This window comes from Arachis hypogaea, chromosome 7 (assembly GCF_003086295.3).
Source record: "Arachis hypogaea cultivar Tifrunner chromosome 7, arahy.Tifrunner.gnm2.J5K5, whole genome shotgun sequence".
Taxonomy (NCBI): Eukaryota; Viridiplantae; Streptophyta; class Magnoliopsida; order Fabales; family Fabaceae; genus Arachis; species Arachis hypogaea.
In genome coordinates this window covers 55,864,562-55,888,472 of record NC_092042.1, presented here as the reverse complement: position 1 = coordinate 55,888,472, position 23,911 = coordinate 55,864,562, and the positions used below count along the sequence as shown (strand labels likewise).

At 34.8% G+C, this 23,911-nt stretch overlaps 2 protein-coding genes across 2 annotated transcripts; both read right to left on the bottom strand.

Moving 5' to 3' along the window:
- Positions 1-1,112: 1,112 nt before the first annotated feature.
- Positions 1,113-6,408, bottom strand: LOC112703135 (probable receptor-like serine/threonine-protein kinase At4g34500). Its single transcript, XM_072199497.1, is given in 8 exon segments — positions 1,113-2,690; positions 2,692-2,703; positions 2,792-3,001; positions 3,085-3,214; positions 3,293-3,463; positions 3,579-3,701; positions 3,804-3,908; positions 5,510-6,408. Coding segments are annotated over 8 exon segments (1,443 nt in total). The 5' UTR covers positions 6,109-6,408; the 3' UTR covers positions 1,113-2,597.
- A 1,009-nt stretch (positions 6,409-7,417) lies between these two features.
- Positions 7,418-9,219, bottom strand: LOC112703134 (uncharacterized protein At1g01500-like). The gene is made up of 3 exons (XM_025754458.3): positions 8,956-9,219; positions 7,928-8,663; positions 7,418-7,838 (listed from the first exon to the last, which is right to left on the bottom strand). Exons 2-3 carry the CDS (start codon positions 8,588-8,590, stop codon positions 7,602-7,604), a joined length of 900 nt encoding a protein of 299 aa, XP_025610243.1. The 5' UTR covers positions 8,591-8,663; positions 8,956-9,219; the 3' UTR covers positions 7,418-7,601.
- Positions 9,220-23,911: the final 14,692 nt, after the last annotated feature.

Sequence of the window (23,911 nt, the reverse complement as noted above, 5' to 3'; positions counted from 1 at the left end):
ATACGGTGGAATCTCTTTTTTTTTTTTGAGAAAGTGTAACAATATGCAGTATTTTGATCTTCAACTCTCAAGGTTTCTAGATGATCGATGTGTCATTGAGCTGTCTTTGCCTCTTGGTAGCTTGAACATTGTGAAACTTAGTGAGAATGAAAAGCTTACTGATTTGAGCTTGTTTGCCATCATGCAAAACTGTCCTTTGATAACCGAGATCAAGATGGAGAGAACCAATGTTGGGAAGAAAAAGGTGAAGGAGAATTGCTTGGTTGTGAATTCTCATGTGAAGTTTTTCTATTTGGCTCACAATTCGTCTTTGAATGATGGAAGTGTCAAAATGATTGCTTCGGTTTGCCCCAACATGGAGATGATAGATTTGAGGTGTTGTGAGAGCGTTTTGGAAGGTGCTCTTAAAGTTTTGAGGAAGTGATGTAAGATTCAGCATATGAACTTAGCTCAATTAAGATTGGAACTGTTTTGGGTTGGCTTTGAAGTTCCTACATTGTGTGTGTTGAATTTGTCATGGTTGTTTATTCGGGACACATAACTCTCCCTTATTTCAAAAAGATGTTATAAGTTAATAGAAAAACTGGATTTTTTTCCGAAAATCATGGCCAATAGGATAACTCGGATAGTGGAAATTGCAAGCAACTAAGAGTGATAAGCTTGATTTGTTGTGACAAAGTGGCTGCTCATATTGTTCCTTGGACGGTATTCGCAAGGTGATCATTGAGGAAAACAACTGCTCCGCCTCGATTTCGCCTTACCAAGGGCCAGAGGAATCTCTTCTTATGTCATGGATGCCTTATGAGTGATACTAATATATTTGTCTCTTGATTTGGAAAGTAGTATTTGGTATGGACTATTGGGATTGAGATTGGGGATTGGGACTCAGTATTGTGTTTAATGACTAGATACTGGAACTAAAATTTTAGTCTTGGGATACAAAATTTTAATCCCTTCAGTACCTCTAAAAAGCAGGAATGCAAGAAACTGAAATTTTGGGACAAAGATAGAAACTTTAATAATATTTCTTTTTAATATTTTTTTTTAACATCCTCTCATTTCAAAACTTTATAGTCCAAGTCTACTCCTAACCATCCTTCACACCAACACTTCTTCACACATGTGCCGGCCCTAAACTTATCACCCCACCTCTGTCATCATATATCTGCTATCACCACCAACAACAATAATACTAAGAATAGCAACAATCTCATAAATATATTTCAAAATTAGATTCAATAATCTCATAAACAAGAGGATTTCAAAAGCATAATACAAAAAATTGAAGAATAGGGGACAAAAAACAGAATAGAAGATGGTAGAAGAGAGAAAGAAAATAGGAGGAGATGATAAGGACAAAGAGGAGCCACCGTTACCGCTAAACAAGGAATGGAGGAGAAGCGCTGATAAACAGCACGAGTTGTGGGAGGAAGGAGTCGCCGATATAGAATAAGGAGCGGCAAATCAATGCAAAACAGTGAGAACGATTGACGGCGATAACCTGATGAGGCAGCAAGAACAATTAGCAGCAGGAAGAATGCGACAAAGAGGGATGAACACGAGGAAGAGCGACGAGAGGAAGAATGCGACGAAGAGGGATGAAGTAGTGGCGATCTCCAACGATGTGGGAAGAAGTGGCACCGAAATCACGACTCTCAGGAGTTCCTAGCGCGATTTAGATGCGTTACAGACACTGTGATGCGTACGAGGACATCATCTGCTGCTCCGACCTCCGTGGAGTAGCCAGGGACAGGGTTGAAGGGAGGTGGGCTTCACTGCTCAGGCGTTGTTCAAGGACATGGTATTTTAATAACTTTAATAATTCCAGTTTTTATTTTTATTTTAAATTAAATAGGATACTGAGACATAATCCAATTTTATATATTTTACGTTAAACATGATATTTAAACTTAGTTCAGTCTCTATCTCCTAATCTCTTTCTATCTTTTAGTCTCTATCTCTGTTCGAAACGCAACCAAAAAGAAATTATGAATCAGAGAGGCATTTTTGTTTCTCCGAATAACTTGTGTGAGAAACAAAAGATAGGAAATGCTTCTAAATTTGTTGCTTTATTTCCTTTCAACTTTTAATGGTATGAGTTGTGTGTATTGAAAAAGAACTCTACACTTTCATTTTCTAATATATTAAATTCAATCGGATTAAAAATTGTTTACACACAATCATTAGCTATTAGATTACGGTTAAGTCTATGTTTTATGTGATATCAAATATATATTTATATTTAAAAATATCATTTGATGGCTAGTTTTTTTTTAATGTATTTATTACAAAAAGAAATCTCCTTACTAAATGTCAACAATCTAACAAACTAATAGAATTGGTATATCGTGAGGAATACATATTTACAAGCCAGTGCTCATTTCTTCTCATGATGATAATGCAATACCACACCGCGTTTTAAACACCTAATTAAAATAACTATATATTAACTATGTTGTTATAGAAATATTCACAATGGCATCTCACCTGTTCTTCTTCTTCATAAAAAAGTGAAAATTCACATTACAACAAATTGATAGTTTGTATCAGCAGAGTTTACACAAGCTGCAACCCTGTAGTCTCTATAGGCAACGCAATCATCTCCTCCAGCTTGGTTTATGTACTGACTCCACCTGCCTTGTTGGAAAAGCAACAGTTGTATGAGAAGGAGAAGGGTCTTTCTCTCTAATATGTATGAACCTCCTACTCATTCAAAACAATTACAAAAAATCATTTAATCAAAGTGAATCACTAGAAGGGCCTACTGTTATAAGAAAGAAGAAAGACTTACAGAACGAAATGGGTAATCGTCAGCTTCAAGCATGTGAACAATTTGACCCATCTTTGGTCGCTTAATGACATCCAAGTCTATACAGCGCAAACAAACCAGCAAAGCTCGCTTCAGAGATCTTGGAGAGGGTTTAATCTCAATTAAAGGATCGACTAGCTCATCGCCGCGACGACTTGTTACCATTCCCTTAAACCAGTCAACCAAGTTCATCTGATGCACATCAAACAAAAAAGCAATAAGAACTCGTATAGTGGGCAGAAATAAGACCTGATGAAAAATAATCATGGAATCACCTCTGCAGGTGGTCTGGAATAATCAATAGGACTTCTTCCTGTAATTAGCTCCATTAGTAGAATCCCAAAGCTATACACATCACTGCACTCATTGAGCATTCCTGTGCTTGCATACTCAGGTGAAACATATCTGTACAAAATGTAATTTCATTAACGTCAATGTGCAAGAAAACTTTATGCCATAAGACATAACTGAAGAAGAACTAACCCAAATGTTCCCATTACACGCGTTGTGACATAGCTTTTCTCTGAGCCTAAGAGCTTGGCCAGTCCGAAATCAGATACTTTGGCATTCCAATTTTTGTCCAAAAGAATGTTACTGGATTTTACATCTCGGTGCACAACTTTGGGTTCTAAGCCTTCATGCAAGTAGGCTAATCTGATTCATGTTATAATAATACATTTTTTCACTTTTGTATATTAATACAAGGGAGATACTTTAGGATATTATATGGTATTGAATATAACGAAACAGGAAAACGAGAAAAACACACCCTTTGGCAGTTCCAACAGCAATCCTCATTCGTATATCCCATGTCAAGGGGCTAACAGGGCCTACATCACCATGTAGCCACTGCTCCAAATTTCCATTGTCAACGTATTCATAAACAAGCATCCTGAGTGGTCAGCAAAAGTGACATACCATTTACATTTGAATCAAAAAAGACATTATTACAACAAAAGAAAATAATACAAGTCATGTGGACACAACATTTTACCTCTTAGCACCTTGTGCACAGTATCCAACTAAACGTACCAAATTCTTATGCCTCACTTTTCCAATGGCCTCAACCTCCACCTTAAACTCTTTCTCTGCTTGGCCCCTACAAAAATAAGAGAATAGCCACAATAAATTTCAGTTGGCCTTTACTTTGCTAGGTGATGAGGAAGAAAAAGCACATTATAGATGTTGCATTTATTGGAGGTAAGATAATCTAGAAATATAGGATTACTTGAATTATAAAAATAATTTCAGATCCATTATGAAGTATTGAAATACTACCGAGCTAGACGAACGACTGTAAAAGTTTCCAGCATGAAAAGCACTAATTGTTTGATATACCACCCTTAGTCTGCTCAGTCATGAATAATTGAATTTCTGTGTTACTTTTTCGCTTGCGGTAGTATGAAGTTAGCTACACCCAATAGTCGTCGAGCTGGCCTACCTCGTTCACGGTCAATGATGACGTTGCTTCTATTTTATTTTAGTCTTTTAGACATGTTTTTTGGGATTAAATGATGTGCCTGGTAAAGTTTTTGGGAATACACAAAGAATATATCACTTTAAAGTAGGTTTTAAATCTTTCTGATTAAATGTTTTTGGGAAATTGATTTTATCATGTACTGTCATACTTTAATAAAAAAAATATAAAAAAAAGATCAATAAAGAAAATTAAAGTAAAAGTTAAGAGAAGTGTTTTAAAAAAGATTAAAGAGGAAAGTAACATTACCCTTACCCGGCCAGCAGAAAAGTAACAAAGAAAACAAAAGCAAAGTGCAAAGTGACCATTTTCTTTTCCCCATACTCCGCCTGTCCGCCAAACAAATGTTACCAACAATTATATATGGGATCCATAGCTTATAGCTAGTCCACCTAAACTCTTATTATCTTGGTCATTATTTTCCCTAGTCATTCATTTCCATCACGACCCTATATTTTTCTTTAACAAGTCCCAAAGTCTTTTGGATTATGCAACATAGACAGCATAAAGCCAGGATAGTCACACATGTTTCATGTGTATAATGATTAAAAAAAAAATCCTTTTTTATATGAAAAAAAAAAGGAAAACAAATCATGTGAATTAATTTTTATATACAATGAAGTAATTTATTTTCTTTTTCCTATTGAATAAAAGTATATAAAGAAAAAGTCTAGAGGCAGCAACTTTTGTGATTTCTAGCCAGTACTTAACCATCAAAATAAAAGTGAGTAATCTTCCACCATTAAATATAATCTCACACCATTACAAACATTATTGATGATCAATTAATGGTTAGAAAACACTAAAATTGCTGCTAACATTCTTTGTATATAAATATATAATACTAGTAAATACGGAACTCTCACTACTTCACCATTCAGTCCCACACCACATGCATCAAGAAAAAAAATGATTTTTATGTCAATGACGAAGTGAGTATAAACAAAACATTATAGTAATTAACAAAAATATTAATAAGTTTATATTAATAATCAATAATTAAATCAATCATATATTTTATATATTGAACTATTTTTTTTATCAATTTTTAATGTATATTTTATAAGAAGCATAGAGTTGCCAAAAGATGGTCTCATAAATTAATCATATAGTATTTTGTACTTTTATAGGTGGTAATTAAAACTTAGAAGAAAATCAACCATGCAAGCACAAGAGAATAAGCAGAAGCTTGACGAGTTAGAGATGAAATTAATTGAACGTACTTGTTGTTAAGAAGATTCTTGACAGCGACGACAGAACCGTCGCGAAGAACACCTCTGTACACAATCCCATACCCTCCTTCTCCGATCACATTCCCTTCCGCAAACCCATTCGTCGCTTCTTCCACTTCCGACATGCTGTACCACCGTCCCCACCCTATGTTCGGCGAAGACTCCACCGACTCCTCCTCCCTCCTCTTCTCACTCCCTTCTATTATTCCCTCAACCTTGATCTCACATTCCTCCTTCTTCTTCTTCTTCTGCTGCTTCTGTTTTTGCTTCCGATTAGGATCAACATCAACGACCGTGTCTTCTTCTTCTTCTTTTTCCATTTTGAGATGATCCGCGAGATCCAATGCATTAACCTCCACAATCTCCTTTGAAACCAGTGGGATCGCGCCTGAGCTGTGCTTCACTCGCATTTTCCCCTTCTTCGAGCTTCTGCTGCTACGCCGAAAGCACACATAAATCACGATCAACAATGCCACCACGATCGCCAAAAAAAACAGCACTAGCACGTACAGCTTCAGACCTAGAAATGTAGTTCGGTTGGTCAGCTCCGGCAGAGCACCAGCGGTGGATTCCGTGGAGGTTGCTGCCATTGCTGCGAGTGAGGAGGTGTAATGAAGTCTCTCGGGAATCGGGAGTGTGTGTTGTCGTTAATTAAGAGCGTTTGGCTTCTGAGAAAACTATAATGAGACGGGATGGTTGGAATTTGGAAAAGGAAAAGAGAAAGGAAAAGAAAAAAAGAAGACTGGGGTTTCAACTTTGAAGTTTCATCATCAACGGATATAATAAAGACTAAAGAAGAAAAGGCCAATGGAAACAGAGTTCATTTTCAGTTGTTATGTTTTAAGCTTGGAATGGCACTTTATTTACCGAAATGCCACTCCTATCCCTGCTTGCCAAATGCCATTTCCAATGTTCCCATTAGGACGGACCATTATGAATTAATGAGTCATCAATCAACACATTATCCTTTCTAATTCCACTGTCCATATCAGGTTAATGAAAGAAAGAACGACTGAAGAAGAATTTGATGAGTAAAGCGCGCATTTCAAATGTAGGAATCCTAAGTAATTATTATTCTTATTGGATGCATTGTTATGTTTTACCATGTACGTAGAAATTACAGGATTCAATTGTTGGACCACCGTAGTCATATAAAGGAATTGATGGGTTGAGGCTGACGTTGAAGTTGGAGAGCACGTGTCTTGATCTTATTTTCACATCAAAAGCTTTGAAGTACTGTAATGGACGTTGGCACGTAATAATCCGCTGTAATTTTAGTGAAATGCCTGTACTTGGCTCTATATATATGTACATGTCAATTTGATTAATTGACTGAACGGAGATTCCAAGTAAACGTGATTATCCAACGTAACTCACCACCAAACCATTGCTTTACAATTCGCCATTTAATAATATTGCTTTTAATTCCCTCAATAATGAATTTCACCAACAACTAACCCTGTTCTTCAAAAGAATTCCGGTATGCTAATTAGAACAACTAAAGATACAAGTCTTTGTCTATTAATTTTTTGGGTCGACATCTGTCTCCTACCGTTGTATTCATGGAATAAGAATCTCCATTCAGCTCCAGTGACAGTGCCAAGCTCATTTATTTGCGAGGAATGCTAGGGGCCAACAATTTTGGTATTTTGTAACCATTAATTGGCCATCAATAATATTTTTAATGGTGTGAGATTACATCTAATGGTGGGAGATCACTCACTTTTATTTTGATGGTTAAGTACTAACCAAAAAACACAAAAGTTAATGGCCCTCTAAACTTTTCCTTTATTTGCTGATTTTCAATTTTGCCATATACTGAAGCTAACAAGGTCGAGTAATAAACGGAGTTTATTAAAGTAACAAAAAGTAATTCTATCAACAAGGAAAATTTAGGAGTAATTAATGAGATTTAATTAGATTGGGTGTAAGTAACCCGTGACCCCACTTCAATTGGATATGTAATGACAAACATGGTGCACAATACAAAGTGATGAGTTTTTCTTTTCAAATACTTGTCCATTATGATAGTTGATCAGTGAATCAAGCATGTTATATTTGCGTATGTATGTGCAGATTAATATCATAATAGTCGTCTCCTAAAGTTGCGAGTAGTGCCTTGGTAAGTCTTAACAAGCACGCCAACTCCAATGCCAATGCCAATGCAAACACTCAGACCAATTCCAACACCTACTCTCACACCTGCATTGAACCATGACACCTCTCCATCTTCTTCTTCAGCAGCAACATATGCTCTTCTTTGGTACAAATCAATGTTGTTATCCTCCTCTTCAGGCTTTTCACTCATGTTATCTGCAGCCTTTAATTAGTACAAGAATTGCCATGCAACTATTAGTAAGAATAAAATAAAAGAAGGAAATAAAAGCAAAACCCCTTTCACTTGTTAACCTGTAAAGTAAATGTTGAAGGAGCACTTGTCTCGTTTTCCAGGTTTGTAGAGAATGTCCCCATCCTTGTGTGTTTTATCTGAGAACTAAGGTGGAGGGTCTTTGTTAAGACAATTGGAGTATCCAAGAAGGACCCAGCAATGTAGACCTCTATTGTAGGTAAAGTTGAACCTGGCAACATGAATTTCTTGCTCTTGAAGAAACTAGTTCCAGGAATTATAATTGACTCACAGTTCATGCTCCATCTTTGTCCATTAACAGATCCATTGCTATTGCATAATTCTAAGACCCCAGAAACCAACAGAACATCTTTGTCAAACACTTCAAACTTAACATTACTACTCATCTTAATACTATCTGTGCTTACAAATGTCACTTCTTTTGATTTCTTATCTACTCTATCTCTTTTGAGAAGGCTTGAAACACCCTCGGATTGCATAGCAGCGCGGACGCCATTAACTTTGAGAAGTGTGCCAGGATTTGGTGAAACACATTTCAGTTTGAGAACCTCGGGAGCAGAATTATCAAGATCAGATTTGCAAACTCTGACTAAAAATACTCTTATGTCAAAGCAGGGCAATGATTGATCCCTTATGGAGAATGGATGTTTATTCTGCCTTGAAACTCTATGTATATTTCCATTAGCCTTGTAAGAATTCTCCATTGCTACCCATTCACTTGGTTTCTTTCATTTTTGTTCTCGATTGCTATATGGAAGTAGCAACCATATAAGAACCCTGCATTGTATAACATTACTAAGCCACTGTAATAAGTTTATTATACCTAACAATTTAATTAGCTAGAAAGTAAAAGAGATGTTTACAACTTATAACAAATGAAGCAATCACTGGAACTTGAAAGAAAGCATAGGAGTCAACCAAAGAAGAAATACAAACAAATCATGAAACGCAAAATGCAAAATGCAAGCAACGCCACATGGATCAGATAAAGCTACCACTAGCATGAATGATGTAGATCGGAATTAATGAAATCATGTTAATAGAATCATTTAAAGGCAACACTACTCACCGCAATGAAAAGAAACCAAACTTGATCCTCCGCTACCAAGGAAACAAAATGAAGCTTTTTGTGTTAACAGAGGAGAATCTAGGAAGCAACCGTAAGTCGTGCAGCGAAATAGAATATTAGGGCCAATAGATTTGGGATTATGATTGTGAATGTAATCGTTTTGTGTATCGGGGAAACGGAGATTGAATCTGCGAGGTAGAGGTTCTTACTTGGCAGGGTCGTTGTACGTAGGTAGTTACGCACACTAATTTTGTGAAAAAGAAACATTACAACACAAGGCAACGCGTTTCTTAAAATGGCTAATTACATCCGATTGATTCGACCATTCATTGGGGATACTGTCTGTTTGTTAGTTGTCACTTGTTAGTTTAATGGAGAAAAATTAAACTATTTACAATTTCAGTCAATCACCATATCTTACTGATAATAATAATAATAATAATAATAATAATAATAATAATAATAATAATAATAATAATAATAATATGGTGCTTATGAAAGATTCTTTCAGCAGATGAAGAAAAGTGTTAGTAAAATGTGGAGACGACACATATGGGATTTTAGAAATTATGAGAAAACAAATTCTGTCCAAAAGCAGAGGCTATAGGAATTGTAGGATAATAGTATTAGATTAATTCTGAAAACATAATTGTAATTATATTATTGGGCCCTATTAATATGGAGTTGCGGCCCTTTTTTAAAAGTGTGTCAATGATATGGGTTTTTGGATTTCGAAAAAAATTGAGAATTCAAAAATAATAACAGTAAAAATTACATGGGTCGAAATGGGCATTACTTATAATAATAGCATTGAATATTGTATTAGGAGTAGTAATAAACATCTAAAACTTTAGTATTTTTCTCATAAAATTACATTTTTTATTTTATTTTTATATTAAAATAAACATTTTTTTACTAACTAACTCATTAATTTATATTTATTATATTATCATATACTATATGTATTTATCGAAAAAACTTGTTTTTAATATTATACAAGAAAAAATAAATACAATATATTATTTTTGGACTTCGATAAACAATAATATTAAAATGATTATTTAATATCTTAATAACATATAAAAAGGTGGAGAATAAAATTATGAATAATTTTATTAATCATATTACAGCAGTTGTCATTTTTATACATTAAATTAATCATTTGAGATTTGCTTGATATACGTTGGATGAATATACGTAATTATACTAAATTATATATATGGTTGTGGAATAATTAAATAAGGAAGATCAAATATATGATATATCAATATATGTAATAATTCCTGCTACTTATTATTTTAATTTTAGACTCACTTATATTTAAATTAAGTATTTTTTTATTAGTCATGATTATTAATATAAATATAATTAAATATGTATAAAAAAATCAAATATTTTTATTAATAACAATATAATGTTTTTTAAGATTATATAATATTTGTTAATCTTATTTTTCGATAAATACACATAGTATATGATAATATAATAAATATAAACTAATGAGTTAGTTAGTAAAAAAATATTTATTTTAATATAAAAATAAAATAAAAAATGTGTTTTAGATGCTTATTACTACTTCTAATACAATATCCAATGATATTATTATAAGTAAGGCCCATTTCATCTCATGCAATTTTTACTGTTATTATTTTTGAATTCTCAATTTTTTCGAAGCCCAAAAACTCATACCATTGATACACTTCTAAAAAAAAGGCCGCAACTTCACACTAACAGGCTCAATAATATAATTACAGTTATGTTTTCAGAATTAATCTAATTCTATTACCCTACAATATCCTATAGCCTTTTCTTTTAGACAGAATTTGTCTCCTCATAGTTTTCAAGATCTCACATGTGTCGTTTCCACATTTTGCCAACACTTTTCCTCACTTGCTGAAGGAATCTTCCATAAGCACCATAGAATTTTCCTAATAATAATAATAATAATAATAATAATAATAATAATATTTTGTATGGGAGTAAATTTCTATTATCGGTTCTAAAATTCATATGATTTTTTTGGTTTTCGAAGTTTTAATTTCACTATAATAGTCTTCCAAATTTATTTCTAAGACACCATAGTGGTTTCTGAGCATATTTCTGATGCTGAGTCGGCCGTTCTAGTAATAACGTGTGTAACATTTCGTATTTTTAAAAATCTAACTAGTATATATTTCTGTGCCCTGCACGAGATAATACATAAAGTTATATAAATTTTTTATTAAAAAATTAAACAAAAAATATATATAGTAATTATTATTATAAATATTTTATAACTTAAAAATATTTAAAATAATTAATATTTGTCTTCGTCAATTTGGATTAGTTGAATGGTCATCTCATTTGTCTACATAAGCAATTATTTAAAATTCGAATCTCACCTTATATGTGTGTGTAACAATTCATTAGTTAGCAGCAGACCTTTAATAAATAGAGTATCAATGTGTAGTGGATTAGTCTTTGACATGCCAAGTTAAAAAAATTCGTAGTAAAAAAAAAGTATTTATCTTTAAAATAGATTAATATCTCATTATTAATAACAATACTTATGGACTTTTATCTTACCTGGGATAAATTTATTTGTTGATATGACATTCATTCTTGAAATCAAAACAATATGATCAACATTGTTCCTTGTTAAAACTTCACATTTTATGACATGATTTTTAAATTTTCAAATTTATAGACTTATGTTATTACCAAATTTATTAGATTGATTAATATTTTTTTGTAACATAGTGTACCAAAATATCATCGTTGAGTATTAGTTAGTGTGAAGAGAAACCAATAACAACTTTTGTTATTCAATATATAATTTATTCTATTGAAAAATAAATTAGTATTTCCTAAACTGATAAATATATTTCTTTTTAGTTTCTTATGCCATTTGATTTGACAATATTTATCGTTAAAGAATAACAAATGACTATACTATCCTACAATATGATATACAAAGTAATTTTTATCTTAAAATTAACTCTTATTAGTGAGATAAAATTCAAAATATTTTTTTATTTTCTTACTCAAATTTAAATTTAAATATAGAATTTATTAACAACTTATCCTTTTTTTAATTTCAATAACAACACTAAAATTGATTAAGTGTAAAATATTTAACCTTTAATAATTTCAATCATTTAAATTTTAGTTACCTTTAAATATGATTATGATACTTAACTAAGTATTATATATTCTTTACAAATTTTTATTTAATAATTTATCTATAATAATATATTTAATAGTGTAACAATTAGTTTGTTATATCTATAAAATTTTTAACTATAGTAAAAATGTTAGATATAATGCAGAAAAAAGCTAAAGCAACATAAATGTTTTACTAAAAAGAAAATATATTTTTTGTTCATTTTTTAGATACGTATCTATTTTTTTCAAGTTATAAATTTTAATTGATATAAATTAATGATAATTAAGTGTATGAAAAAAAATAGTAATTAATAAGAAATAGAAAATACGTAAGGCAAACATGGTCCGAAAAACTCAGAATATTAATATGTTATATTTTTTATTTTTTCAATTTTAGACTATCACAAACGAACATTAGTTACTCTTTAATTATGACAATGTTTATAGAAAAATAAACATAATTAAATAATCTTAAAAATATAATAATTTTAAAATAATAAAAGAAGTACCATTACCTAAAATATAATATTTGTGTAACAACTGAAATTTAATTGTCAATATGAAAGTTATATATAATCTATCTACTTAATATACTAAAACTGAGTTTTTTCCCAGCTAATAGAAGTGAGGTGTCGTCATAAATCCATTTTTCTGCCAAAATGAATGCACTATTTTCTCTTCTAAGTTTATTTTAGAAAAATATCTTTATTATAATTATACTATAATTAGCATTTAAGTAATAATGCATAATTATACTAATTTAGGAAAATATCTTCATTATAGTTATATAAAATCAATATTTAATGCATTATTAATCTACTTATCAATTATCAATCAAAAATATTTTTAATCATTTTAATAATAATAATAATAATAATAATAATAATAATAATAATAATAATAATAATAATAATAATAATAATAATAATATGATATGATAACGGCACCAGTTATTAATAACCAATTTATATTTCTCTAAATAAATTTATTTTTAAAAAATATCTTTATTATAATTATATTACAATATTGCAATTAGTATTTAATGAATAATGAATAATTATACTAATTTAAAAAAATATTTTTATTATAATTATATAAAATCAATATTTAGTACATTATTAAACTAATTATCTCTTGAAAATATTTTTAATCATTTTAATTATATTGATACAATTCTAATTCTTATTCATTATCCAATAATTTTATTAACGGCAAGTTGTTAACTTAATGATGATCCATTTATGTTGATAATAATAATAATAATAATAATAATAATAATAATAATAATAATAATAATAATAATAATAATAATAATGTGATATGATAATGATTGACAGAGAAAACATGTTAGAAAAAAATTTCTCAAAATAACTTCGTTGCAAGTATAGTTGCAAGTATAGATCTAAACTGACAATTAATCTTCAGTCAACATTTAATTAGGTTGTCACAAGTACAAACCCCAATAAAAATAAACTGAAGTATTCAAACCTCGAGTTGTCTCTCAAGAAATTGTAGGGAAGTGTATTTATTATTGGTTATGATGTACTTCTTTTTGGGGTTTTGAAATAATGAACAAGAAAATATAAATTGCGAGAAAAATAAACTAACAACTAAGAACGGTCCTAACAAGGATTGAGAATTGGAATTCCTATCCTCATTATCATCATCAATTGATGGTAAGTGCGAATCGCTTTCACTTAGTTATCCTCTAACAAATGAAGGAAAGCCAAGCGAGCAAAATCGACTTAAGTTGACGAGTCCTAGTAAAAAACTAGATTTAGTGAGGCTCAAGCAAACTAGCAACTTTCAATCACCAATCAACAAAAGAATTTTGATAACTCAAGAGTCTCTAATTAATCAATCCAAGTTAAGAACATAAAAATATCTTTTAAAATCCAACCAAGCATTTTATCAAACATTTGGAAGGCACAAAATAAAAGCATAGAAAAGTAACAAGAAATAGTAAAATCTAAGATTAACAAATGTAAGGAATCAATAACCAACAATTAAAAAAAGAAGCAATAAACATGAAATACCTCAAATTGCATTAAAAAGAAATTGAATCTAACAAGAAGAGTTCATAAACTAAATTGGAAAAATAAAGAAATCAACAAAAGAAGATAAACTAAGATACTAGAACAATAAAAGGTAGAAGAAAACTAAATTAAAGTAAGATAAAATTCTGAAGCTAAGAAAAAATAAGACTGAAAACCTAAAACCTAGAGAGAGGAGAGAGCCCCTTTCTTAGAAATCTACATCTAAAACCTAAAGTGTAAAAGTGAATGAATGAATGATGAATGATTCCCATCTCCACTCTGCAGCCTCTCCTCTTGTCTTCAATTTTGGGCCTGAAATAGGTCAAAAGCAGCCCAGAAATCGCCCCCAGCATTTTCTTGTAACTGACGCACGTGACGTTTGTCACACGTACGCGTCAGCCATGTGTACGCATCACTGGATATTGAACTTGCCACGCGTACGCATCATCCATGCGTGTGCATCGAGGCCAGCTTTTCAAATCTCCAAATTCTTGTGTTCCTTCCACTTTTGCATGCTTCATTTCCATCCTCTAAACCATTCCTATCCTATAAAACCTCAAAACACTTAATACACATATCACGGCATCGAATGGTAATAAGAGAAGATTACAAATTAGCAATTTTAAGGCCAAAGTAGCATGTTTTCAATTACAGAAATCCACTTCCGGGGCCCACTTGGTGTGTGTTTGGGCTGAGCTTTGAAGCTTTCATGTGCATAGGCCATTTTTGGAGTTAAACTCTAGTTTGGATGCCAGTTTGGGTATTTAACTCCAGTTCTGGTGCCAGTTCTGGCGTTTTACACCAGAAAAGGGTCTCTGGTATGCGTTTGGACGCCAGTTTGGGCCATCAAATCTCAGGCAAAGTATAGACTATTATACATTTCTGGAAAGCCTAAGATGTCTACCTTTCAATAAAATTGAGGGCGTGCCAATTGGGCTTCTGTAGCTCCAGAAAATTCACTTTGAGTGCAGAAGGGTCAGAATCCAACAGCATATGCCGTCCTTTCTCAGCCTCTGATCAGACTTTTGCTCAGGTCCCTCAATTTCAGCCAGAAAATACCTGAAATTACAGAAAAACACACAAACTCATAGTAAAGTCCAGAAATGTGATTTTTGTATAAAAACTAATAAAAATATACTAAAAAGTAACTAAAACATACTAAAAACTATGTAAAAACAATGCCAAAAAGCGTATAAATTATCCGCTCATCACAACACCAAACTTAAATTGTTGCTTGTCCCCAAGCAACCAAAAACAAAATAAGATAAAAAGAAGAGAATATAAAATAAATTTCAAAATATCAATGAAGCTTAGTTCCAATTAGATGAGCGGGACTAGTAGCTTTTTGCTTCTGAACAGTTTTGGCATCTCACTTTATCCTTTGAAGTTCAGAATGATTGACATCCATAGGAACTCAGAATTCAGATAGTGTTATTGATTCTCCTAGTTTAGCATGTTGATTCTTGAACACAGCTACTTTATGAGTCTTGGCCGTGACCCTAAGCATTTTATTTTCCAATATTACCACCGGATACATAAATGCCACAGACACATAACTGGGTGAACCTTTTTATATTGTGACTCAGCTTTGCTAGAGTCCCCAGTTAGAGGTGCCCGGAGTTCTTAACCATACTCTTTTTTCTTTGGATCACGACTTTAACCACTCAGTCTCAAGCTTTTCACTTGGACCTTCATGACACAAGCACAAGGTTAGGGACAACTTAATTTAGCCGCTTAGGCCAGAATTTTATTCCTTTGGGCCCTCCTATCCACTGATGCTCAAAGTCTTGGATCCTCTTTACCCTTGCCTTTTAGTTTAAAGGGTTATTGGATTTTTGTTCTTGCCTTTTGGTTTAAAGAGCTATTGGCTTTTTCTGCTTGCTTTTTCTTTTTCTTTTTTTTCTTTATTTTTCGCCTTCTTTTTTTTCGCAAGCATTGTGTTATTCACTACTTTTTCTTGCTTCAAGAATCAATTTTATGGTTTTTCAGATTATCAATAACATTTCTCTTTTTTCATTATTCTTTCAAGAGCCAACAATTTTAACATCCATAAACTTCACTATAAAAAATATGCACTGTTCAAGCATTCATTCAGAAAACAAAAATTATTGCCACCACATCAAAATAATTAAAATAATTTCAAGATAAAATTTGAAATTCATGTACTTCTTATTCTTTTGCAAATAGAAACATTTTTCATTTAAGAAAGGTGAAAGATTCATGGAACATTCATAGCTTTAAGACATAGACACTAAACACTAATGATCATGTAATAAAGACACAAACACAGACAAAACATAAAGCATAAAACCGAAAAACAGAAAAATAAGAAAAAGAAAATTAAAGAACAGGTCCACCTTAGTGACGGCGGCTAGTTCTTCCTCTTGAAGATCCTATGGAGTGCTTGAGCACCTCAATATCTCTTCCTTGCCTTTGTTGCTCCTCCCTCATGGCTCTTTGGTCCTCTCTAATTTTATGGAGGATAATGGAGTGCTCTTGGTGCTCCATCCTTAGTTGCTCCATGTTGGAACACAAATCTCCTAAAGAGGTGTTGAGTTGCTCCCAATAGTTGTATAGAGGGAAATGCATCCCTTGAGGCATCTCAGAGATTTCTTGATGAGGAATTTCCTCATGCTTTTGTTGAGGTCCATGAGTGGGCTCTCTTGTTTGCTCCATCCTCTTTTTAGTGATGGGCTTGTCTTCTTCAATGAGGATGTCTTCCTCTATGACAATTCTAGCTGAATTGCATAGGTAACAGATGAGATGAGGAAAGACTAACCTTGCCAAAATGGAAGGCTTGTCAGCCACCTTGTATAGTTCTAGAGGTATGATCTCATGAACTTTCACGTCCTCTCCAATCATGATACTATGGATCATGATAGCCCGATCCACAATTACTTCGGACCGGTTGCTAGTAGGAATGATGGAGCGTTGGATGAACTCCAACCATCCTCTAGCCACAGGTTTGAGGTAGGCCTTTTTAGTTGAACTGGCTTACCTTTGGAGTCTCTCTTCCATTGGGCTCCTACCACATAGATGTCCATGAGGACTTGGTCCAACCTTTGATCAAAGTTGACTTTTCTAGTGAAAGGATAAGAATCTCCTCTCATTATTGGCAAGTGGAATGCCAACCTCAGTTTTTGGACTGAAATCCAAGTATCTCCCCCAAACCATTGTGAGCCAATTCTTTGGGTTTGGGTTCATACTTTGATCATGGTTCTTAGTGATCCATGCATTAGCATAGAACTCTTGAACTATTAAGATTTTGACTTGTTGGATGGTGTTGGTGAGATCTTTCCAACCTTTTCTCCGAACCTCACATCAGATCTCTGGATATTCACTCTTTTTTAGCATCAAGGGGACCTCGGGGATCACCTTTTTCTTGGCCACAACTTCATAGAAGTGGTCTTGATGGACTTTTGAGATGAATCTTTCCATCTCCTATGACTCGAAGGTGGAAGTAATTGCCTTTCCTTTCCTCTTTCTAGAGATTTCTTCGGCCTTAGGTGCCATTAATGGTTATGGAAAAATAAAAGCCAGAGATTTTTCCTATACCAAACTTAAAAGGTTTGCTCGTCCTCGAGCAAAAGAAGAAAGAAGGGAGTAGAAGAAGAAAAAATGGAGGAGATGGAAGTGTATTAGTGGTTCCACCAAGGGGGGAGAAGTGTTTGTGATGTGTGAAATTGAGGGTGGTAAGGAGGGGTATTTATAAGGTAAGGAGGAGAGGGAATCCGTGTGAGAATGGGTGGGATTGGGAGGGAAATGGTTTGAATTTGAATGGTGAGGTAGGTGGGGTTTTATTAAGGGCCTTTGGGGAAGAGTGGATGGATGTGAGTGGTGGAGAGATTATGGGGAAGAGGGTAGGATTTGATAGGTGAAAGGTGTTTGGGGAAGAGTGTTATGGAAAGGTGAACGAAATTGCAATCACACTTTTCCAACTCCGCACTACTAACCAGCAAGTGCACTGGGTCGTCCAAGTAATAAAACCTTACACGAGTAAGGGTCGATCCCACAGAGATTGTCGGCTTAAGGCAAGCTATGGTCATCTTGTAAATCTTAGTCAGGCGGATTCAAATGGATATGAGGATTTGATAATTAAAAGATATATAAAACATAAAATACAATAAAGATACTTATGTAATCCATTGGTGGGAATTTCAGATAAGCGTTTGGAGATGCTTTCTTGCTTCTGAACCTCTGCTTTCCTATTGTTTTCATCCAATCATGCGTGCTCCCTTCCATGGCAAGCTGTATGTTGGTGGATCACCGTTGTCAATGGCTACCATCCATCCTCTCAGTGAAAATGGTCCAGGTACGTTTTCGCACAGCTAATCATCTGTCAGTTCTGACTTGTGTCAGAATAGGATCTCTCTATCCTTTTGCACACTGTCACTGCGTCCATGATTCACGAGTTTGAAGCTCGTCACAGTCATCCTTTCCCCAATCCTACTCGGAATACCACAGATAAGGTTTAGACTTTCTGGATCTCAGGAATGCTGCCAATTGGTTTTAGCCTATACCACGAAGGTTCTAACCTCACGGACTCGAATGCTCTGTTGTCAGGAGAGGCAAGTGAAATCCGTGGATCAGAGACCCAAGAGTTAAACTCTGGCTATCGTTCAATGACTACGTTGAACATCATGTAGACCGCTTGTGGTTGTTAGGCACGCGGATCTTGGCTAAGCGAGTAACGAAGATAGTGGGTGATTGTCACGGGTCACCCCTTCATTTTGACTTAACTGAATTAAGTACGAGAGTATATCTTGGAGAAGAAGTAGGCATGAATTGAAAGAAAAACAATAGTACTTGCATTAATTCATGAAGAACAGCAGAGCTCCGCACCTTAATCTATGAGGTGTAGAAACTCCACCGTTGGAAAATATATAAGAGAGAAAGGTCTAGGCATGGCCGAATGGCCAGCCTCCCTCAAAGTGATCAAAAGATCAAAAGATGATCAAAAGATAAAATACAATAGTCAAAAGTGCTATTTACTTCCGGGGCCCACTTGGTGTGTGTTTGGGCTGAGGTTTGAAGCTTTTACGTGCATAGGCCATTTTTGGATTTAAACGCTAGCTTGGATGCCAGTTTGGGCGTTTAACTCCAGTTCTGGTGCCAGTTCTGGCATTTTACGCTAGAAAAAGGGTCTCTGGTGGGCGTTTGAACGCCAGTTTGGGCCGTAAAATCTCGAAAAAAGTATGAACTATTATACATTTCTGGAAAGTCTAAGATGTCTACTTTCTAACGAAATTGAGAGTGCGCCAATTGGGTTTCTGTAGCTCCAGAAAATCCACTTCGAGTGCAGGAGGGTCAGAATCCAACAACATCTGCAGTCCTTTCTCAGCCTCTGAATCAGACTTTTGCTCAGGTCCCTCAATTTTTCCCAGAAAATACCTAAAATTAAAAAAAAACACAAAAACTCATAGTAAAGGCCAGAAATGTGATTTTTTTATAAAAACTAATAAAAATATACTAAAAAGTAACCAAAACACAATAAAAACTATGTAAAAACAATGCCAAAAAGTGTATAAATTATCCGCTCATCAAGCGTATATTTTATATGCTTTTTGGCATCATTTTCATATTATTTTAGTTATATTTTGTTTAAGTTTTATTATATTTTCATAGGTTTTAGTGCTAAATTCACATTTTTGGATTCTACTTTGAGTTGTGTTTTCTGATGATTTCAGATAATTTCTGGTTGAAATTGAGGAGTTTTTGCAAAGTCCGATTCAGAGGCAAGGAAAGCGTAGCAGATGCTATCAGATTCTGACCTCCATGTACTCAAATGAGAATTTCTAGACCTAATGGGTTATACTTTTCTTCGAAGGAGCATACCCATATTTGGCGTTAAACGCCAAGGCGTTACCCCCTTTCTGGCGTTCAACGCCCCAAAGGAACCTACGCCAGCGTTGAACGCCACATTCCACCCTATTCCTGGCGTTCAATGCCACCAAGAGGCACAAGGCAGCACCAATCACCCCCCCAATGGGCGTTCAACGCCCATTCTTCAAGATGGACGCCAAGCTCAACCCAAGTACTCAACTAAAGTGGGCCCAAGAGTAGATTTTCGCACCTCTAGTCTAGTCTATCATAATTTGTACTTTTTAGTTATTAGGTTAATATATATAGAAGAAGATCAACCTTATTGAGAAGCTTCTTCCACCACTTTCGAATTCATATTACTTTCTGTAAGCTATGAGCTACTAAACCTCCTAAGTTAGGGTTAGGAGCTCTGGTGATTCTCATGGATTAATAATATTACTGTTTCTATTTCACTACTCGTTTGATTGTATTCTCTTATGAATTTTTGTTCTTCATCTCATGAATTGAGGATGAACTATAACATTCATCGTTGTTCTACATGGGTTCCGTGTGAGTCCTGACCCAGATAGCATTGAACCATAGCAAGAGAATGTACTGCGGATTCCAAGAGAGTGCCTGGGCGACTTTGGATAAGTGACATAAAATTCCGTTGACCATGGGTTATTGAGGTCTCTGTGGCGTTAAGGCTAGAGTCAGAGAAGCAGCATTCTCTGATCCGGAAGATCCGACCATGTTTGTAGCGTTTTGAGTAGGATCGTGAAAGGGAGTGGATTGCTTAGGTCTTCACCTTCGGCTATAGCGGGAAACCATGAGTTAACTTGATGAGGATGCTACATGAGTTGCTTAGATATGGTGGACTGCTATGGTTTAGAAGAGGCTAACTTGATGAGGATGCTACATGAGTTAGTCAATTACGGTTGCCATTGAATGGATATTTGTTATTGAAGTAGACAGTAAAAAAAGTTAATCCGAAAAGAATACGCATCTCCAAAGCCTTAATTGAATCTATATCATTGTTTTCACATCAATCTGGTATTTTGTTCTTTACTATTTTGTTTATGCTTCAAACAAACAACTAACTTTTCTAATCTCCTTACTAAGATTTACAAGATAGCCATTGTTTGCTCAATCTAACAATCTCTATGGGATTCGACCCTCACTCACATGAGGTATTACTTGGACGACCCAGTGTACTTGCCAATTTAGTTGTGCGGAGTTCAATTCCGCGCACCAACTGTAAATGTCCTTTTTGAATCTTCTTCCATGATTTCTACATATCCATAAGGAGAGACTTTGGTGATCAAGAATGGCCTACCATCTTGAATTGAGTAACAGAACTCTTTGGCCAGGCTCAAAGCTCCTTGTTGCTATCTTTTGGCCATGCCACCTCTTGGTTTTATCCTTGTACATCTTGGCACTTTTATAGGTGGTGCACGAAATTGCAATAACACTTTTTGCAATCCGCACAACTAACCAGCAAGTGCACTGGGTCGTCCAAGTAGTACCTTACGTGAGTAAGGGTCGAATCCCACGGAGATTGTTGGTTTGAAGCAAGCTATGTTTATCTTATTATTCTTAGTTAGGATGCCAACACCAGTGTTTTTCAAGTTCAGTGAAGAAAGGGGAAAGGGCATAAAATAAATACTTGTTATGCAGTAATGGAGAATATGTTGGAGTTTTGGAGATGCTTTGTCTTGATTTATTCCTGTAATGTAATATTCCATCCATGGAAAAGTGCAAAGTTTCCTCCATGGCAAGCTGTATGTAGGGTGTCACCGTTGTCAATGGCTACTTCCCATCCTCTCAGTGAAAATGGTCCAAATGCTCTGTCACAGCACGGCTAATCATCTGTCGGTCCTCAATCAGGTTGGAATAGAATCCAATGATTCTTTTGCGTCTATCACTAACGCCCAGCCTTCAGGAGTTTGAAGCTCATCACAGTCATTCAATCACGGAATCCTACTCGGAATACCACGGACAAGGTTTAGACTTTCTGAATTCTCATGAATGCCGCCATCAATCTAGCTTATACCACGAAGATTCTGATTAAAGAATCTAAGAGAAGCTCATTCAATCTGATGTAGAATGGAGGTGGTTGTCAGACACACGTTCATGGATTGAGGAAGGCGATGAGTGTCACGGATCATCACCTTCTTCATAGTTAAGAGCGAATGAACATCTTAGATAGGAACACACACGTTTGAATGGAGAAATAGAAACAATTGCATTAATTCATCGAGACGCTGCAGAGCTCCTCACCCCCAACAATGGAGTTTAGAGACTCATGCCGTCAAAGTGTATAAAATTCAGATCTGAAAATGTCATGAGGTACAAGATAAGTCTCTAAAAGTTGTTTAAATAGTAAACTAGTAACCTAGGTTTACAGAATATGAGTAAACTAAGATAATTGGTGCAGAAATCCACTTATCGGGCCCACTTGGTGTGTGCTGGGGTTGAGACTAATGCTTCTCACGTGCTTGGGCTATTTCTGGAGTTGAATGCCAGGTTGTGACGTGATTTGGGCGCTGAACTCCAACTTGTAACCTGTTTCTGGCGCTGGACGCCAGACAGCAGCATGAAACTGGTGTTGAACGCCAGTTTACGTGATCTGCTACTTGATTCTCTGTCCCTTTTCTGTCTCTTATTTCTATATCAAACTCTTGCAGAAGTAACACCCATCTAATGAGTCTGGATTTTGAATCCTGCTTTGTGAGTAGATATTTAAGAGCAGCATGATCAGTGTACACAATCACTTTTGATCCTACCAAATAGGATCTGAACTTGTCAATGGCGTAAACCACTACAAGCAGCTCTTTTTCTGTGGTTGTGTAATTCTTCTGTGCGTCATTTAAAACACGACTGGCATAGTAAATGACGTGCAAAAGCTTGTCATGCCTCTGTCCCAATACTGCACCAATGGCATGGTCACTGGCATCACACATCAATTCAAATGGTAATGTCCAGTCTGGTGCAGAGATGATTGGTACTGTGACCAATTTAGCTTTCAGAGTCTCAAATGCCTGCAGACACTCTTTATCAAAGATAAATGGCATGTCAGCAGCTAGCATGTTGCTCAGAGGTTTGGCGATTTTTGAAAAATCCTTTATAAACCTCCTATAGAATCCTGCATGCCCCAGAAAGCTTCTGATTGCCTTAACATTGCCAGGTGGTGGTAATTTTTCAATTACCTCTACCTTAGCTTGATCCACCTCTATTCCCTTGTTCGAGATTTTGTGCCCAAGGACAATTCCTTCAGTCACCATAAAGTGACATTTTTCCCAGTTTAAAACCAGGTTAGTCTCTTGGCATCTCTTAGAACAAGTGCTAGATGGTCAAGACAGGAGCTGAATGAGTCTCCAAATACTGAAAAGTCATCCATGAAGACTTCCAAAAAGTTTCCACCATATCAGAGAAAATTGAGAGCATGCACCTCTGAAAAGTTGCAGGTGCATTGCACAGGCCAAATGGAATCCTTCTGTATGCAAATACTCCATATGGACATGTGAATGCCGTTTTCTCTTGATCTTTTGGATCTACTGCAATTTGATTATAACCAAAATATCCATCTAGGAAGCAGTAGTATTCATGACCTGCCAGTCGTTCTAGCATCTGGTCTATGAATGGTAAAGGAAAATGATCCTTTCTGGTGGCTGTATTGAGCCTTCTATAATCAATACACATACGCCACCCAGTAACTGTTCTTGTAGGAACCAGTTCATTTTTTTCATTATGAACCACTGTCATGCCACCTTTCTTAGGGACAACTTAGATAGGGCTCACCCAGGGGCTGTCAGAAATAGGATAAATAATCCCAGCCTCTAGTAATTTAGTGACCTCTTTCTGCACCACTTCTTTCATGGCTGGATTCAGCCGCCTTTGTGGTTGAACAACTGGCTTGGCGTCATCCTCCAGTAAGATCTTGTGCATACATCTGGCTGGGCTAATGCCCTTGA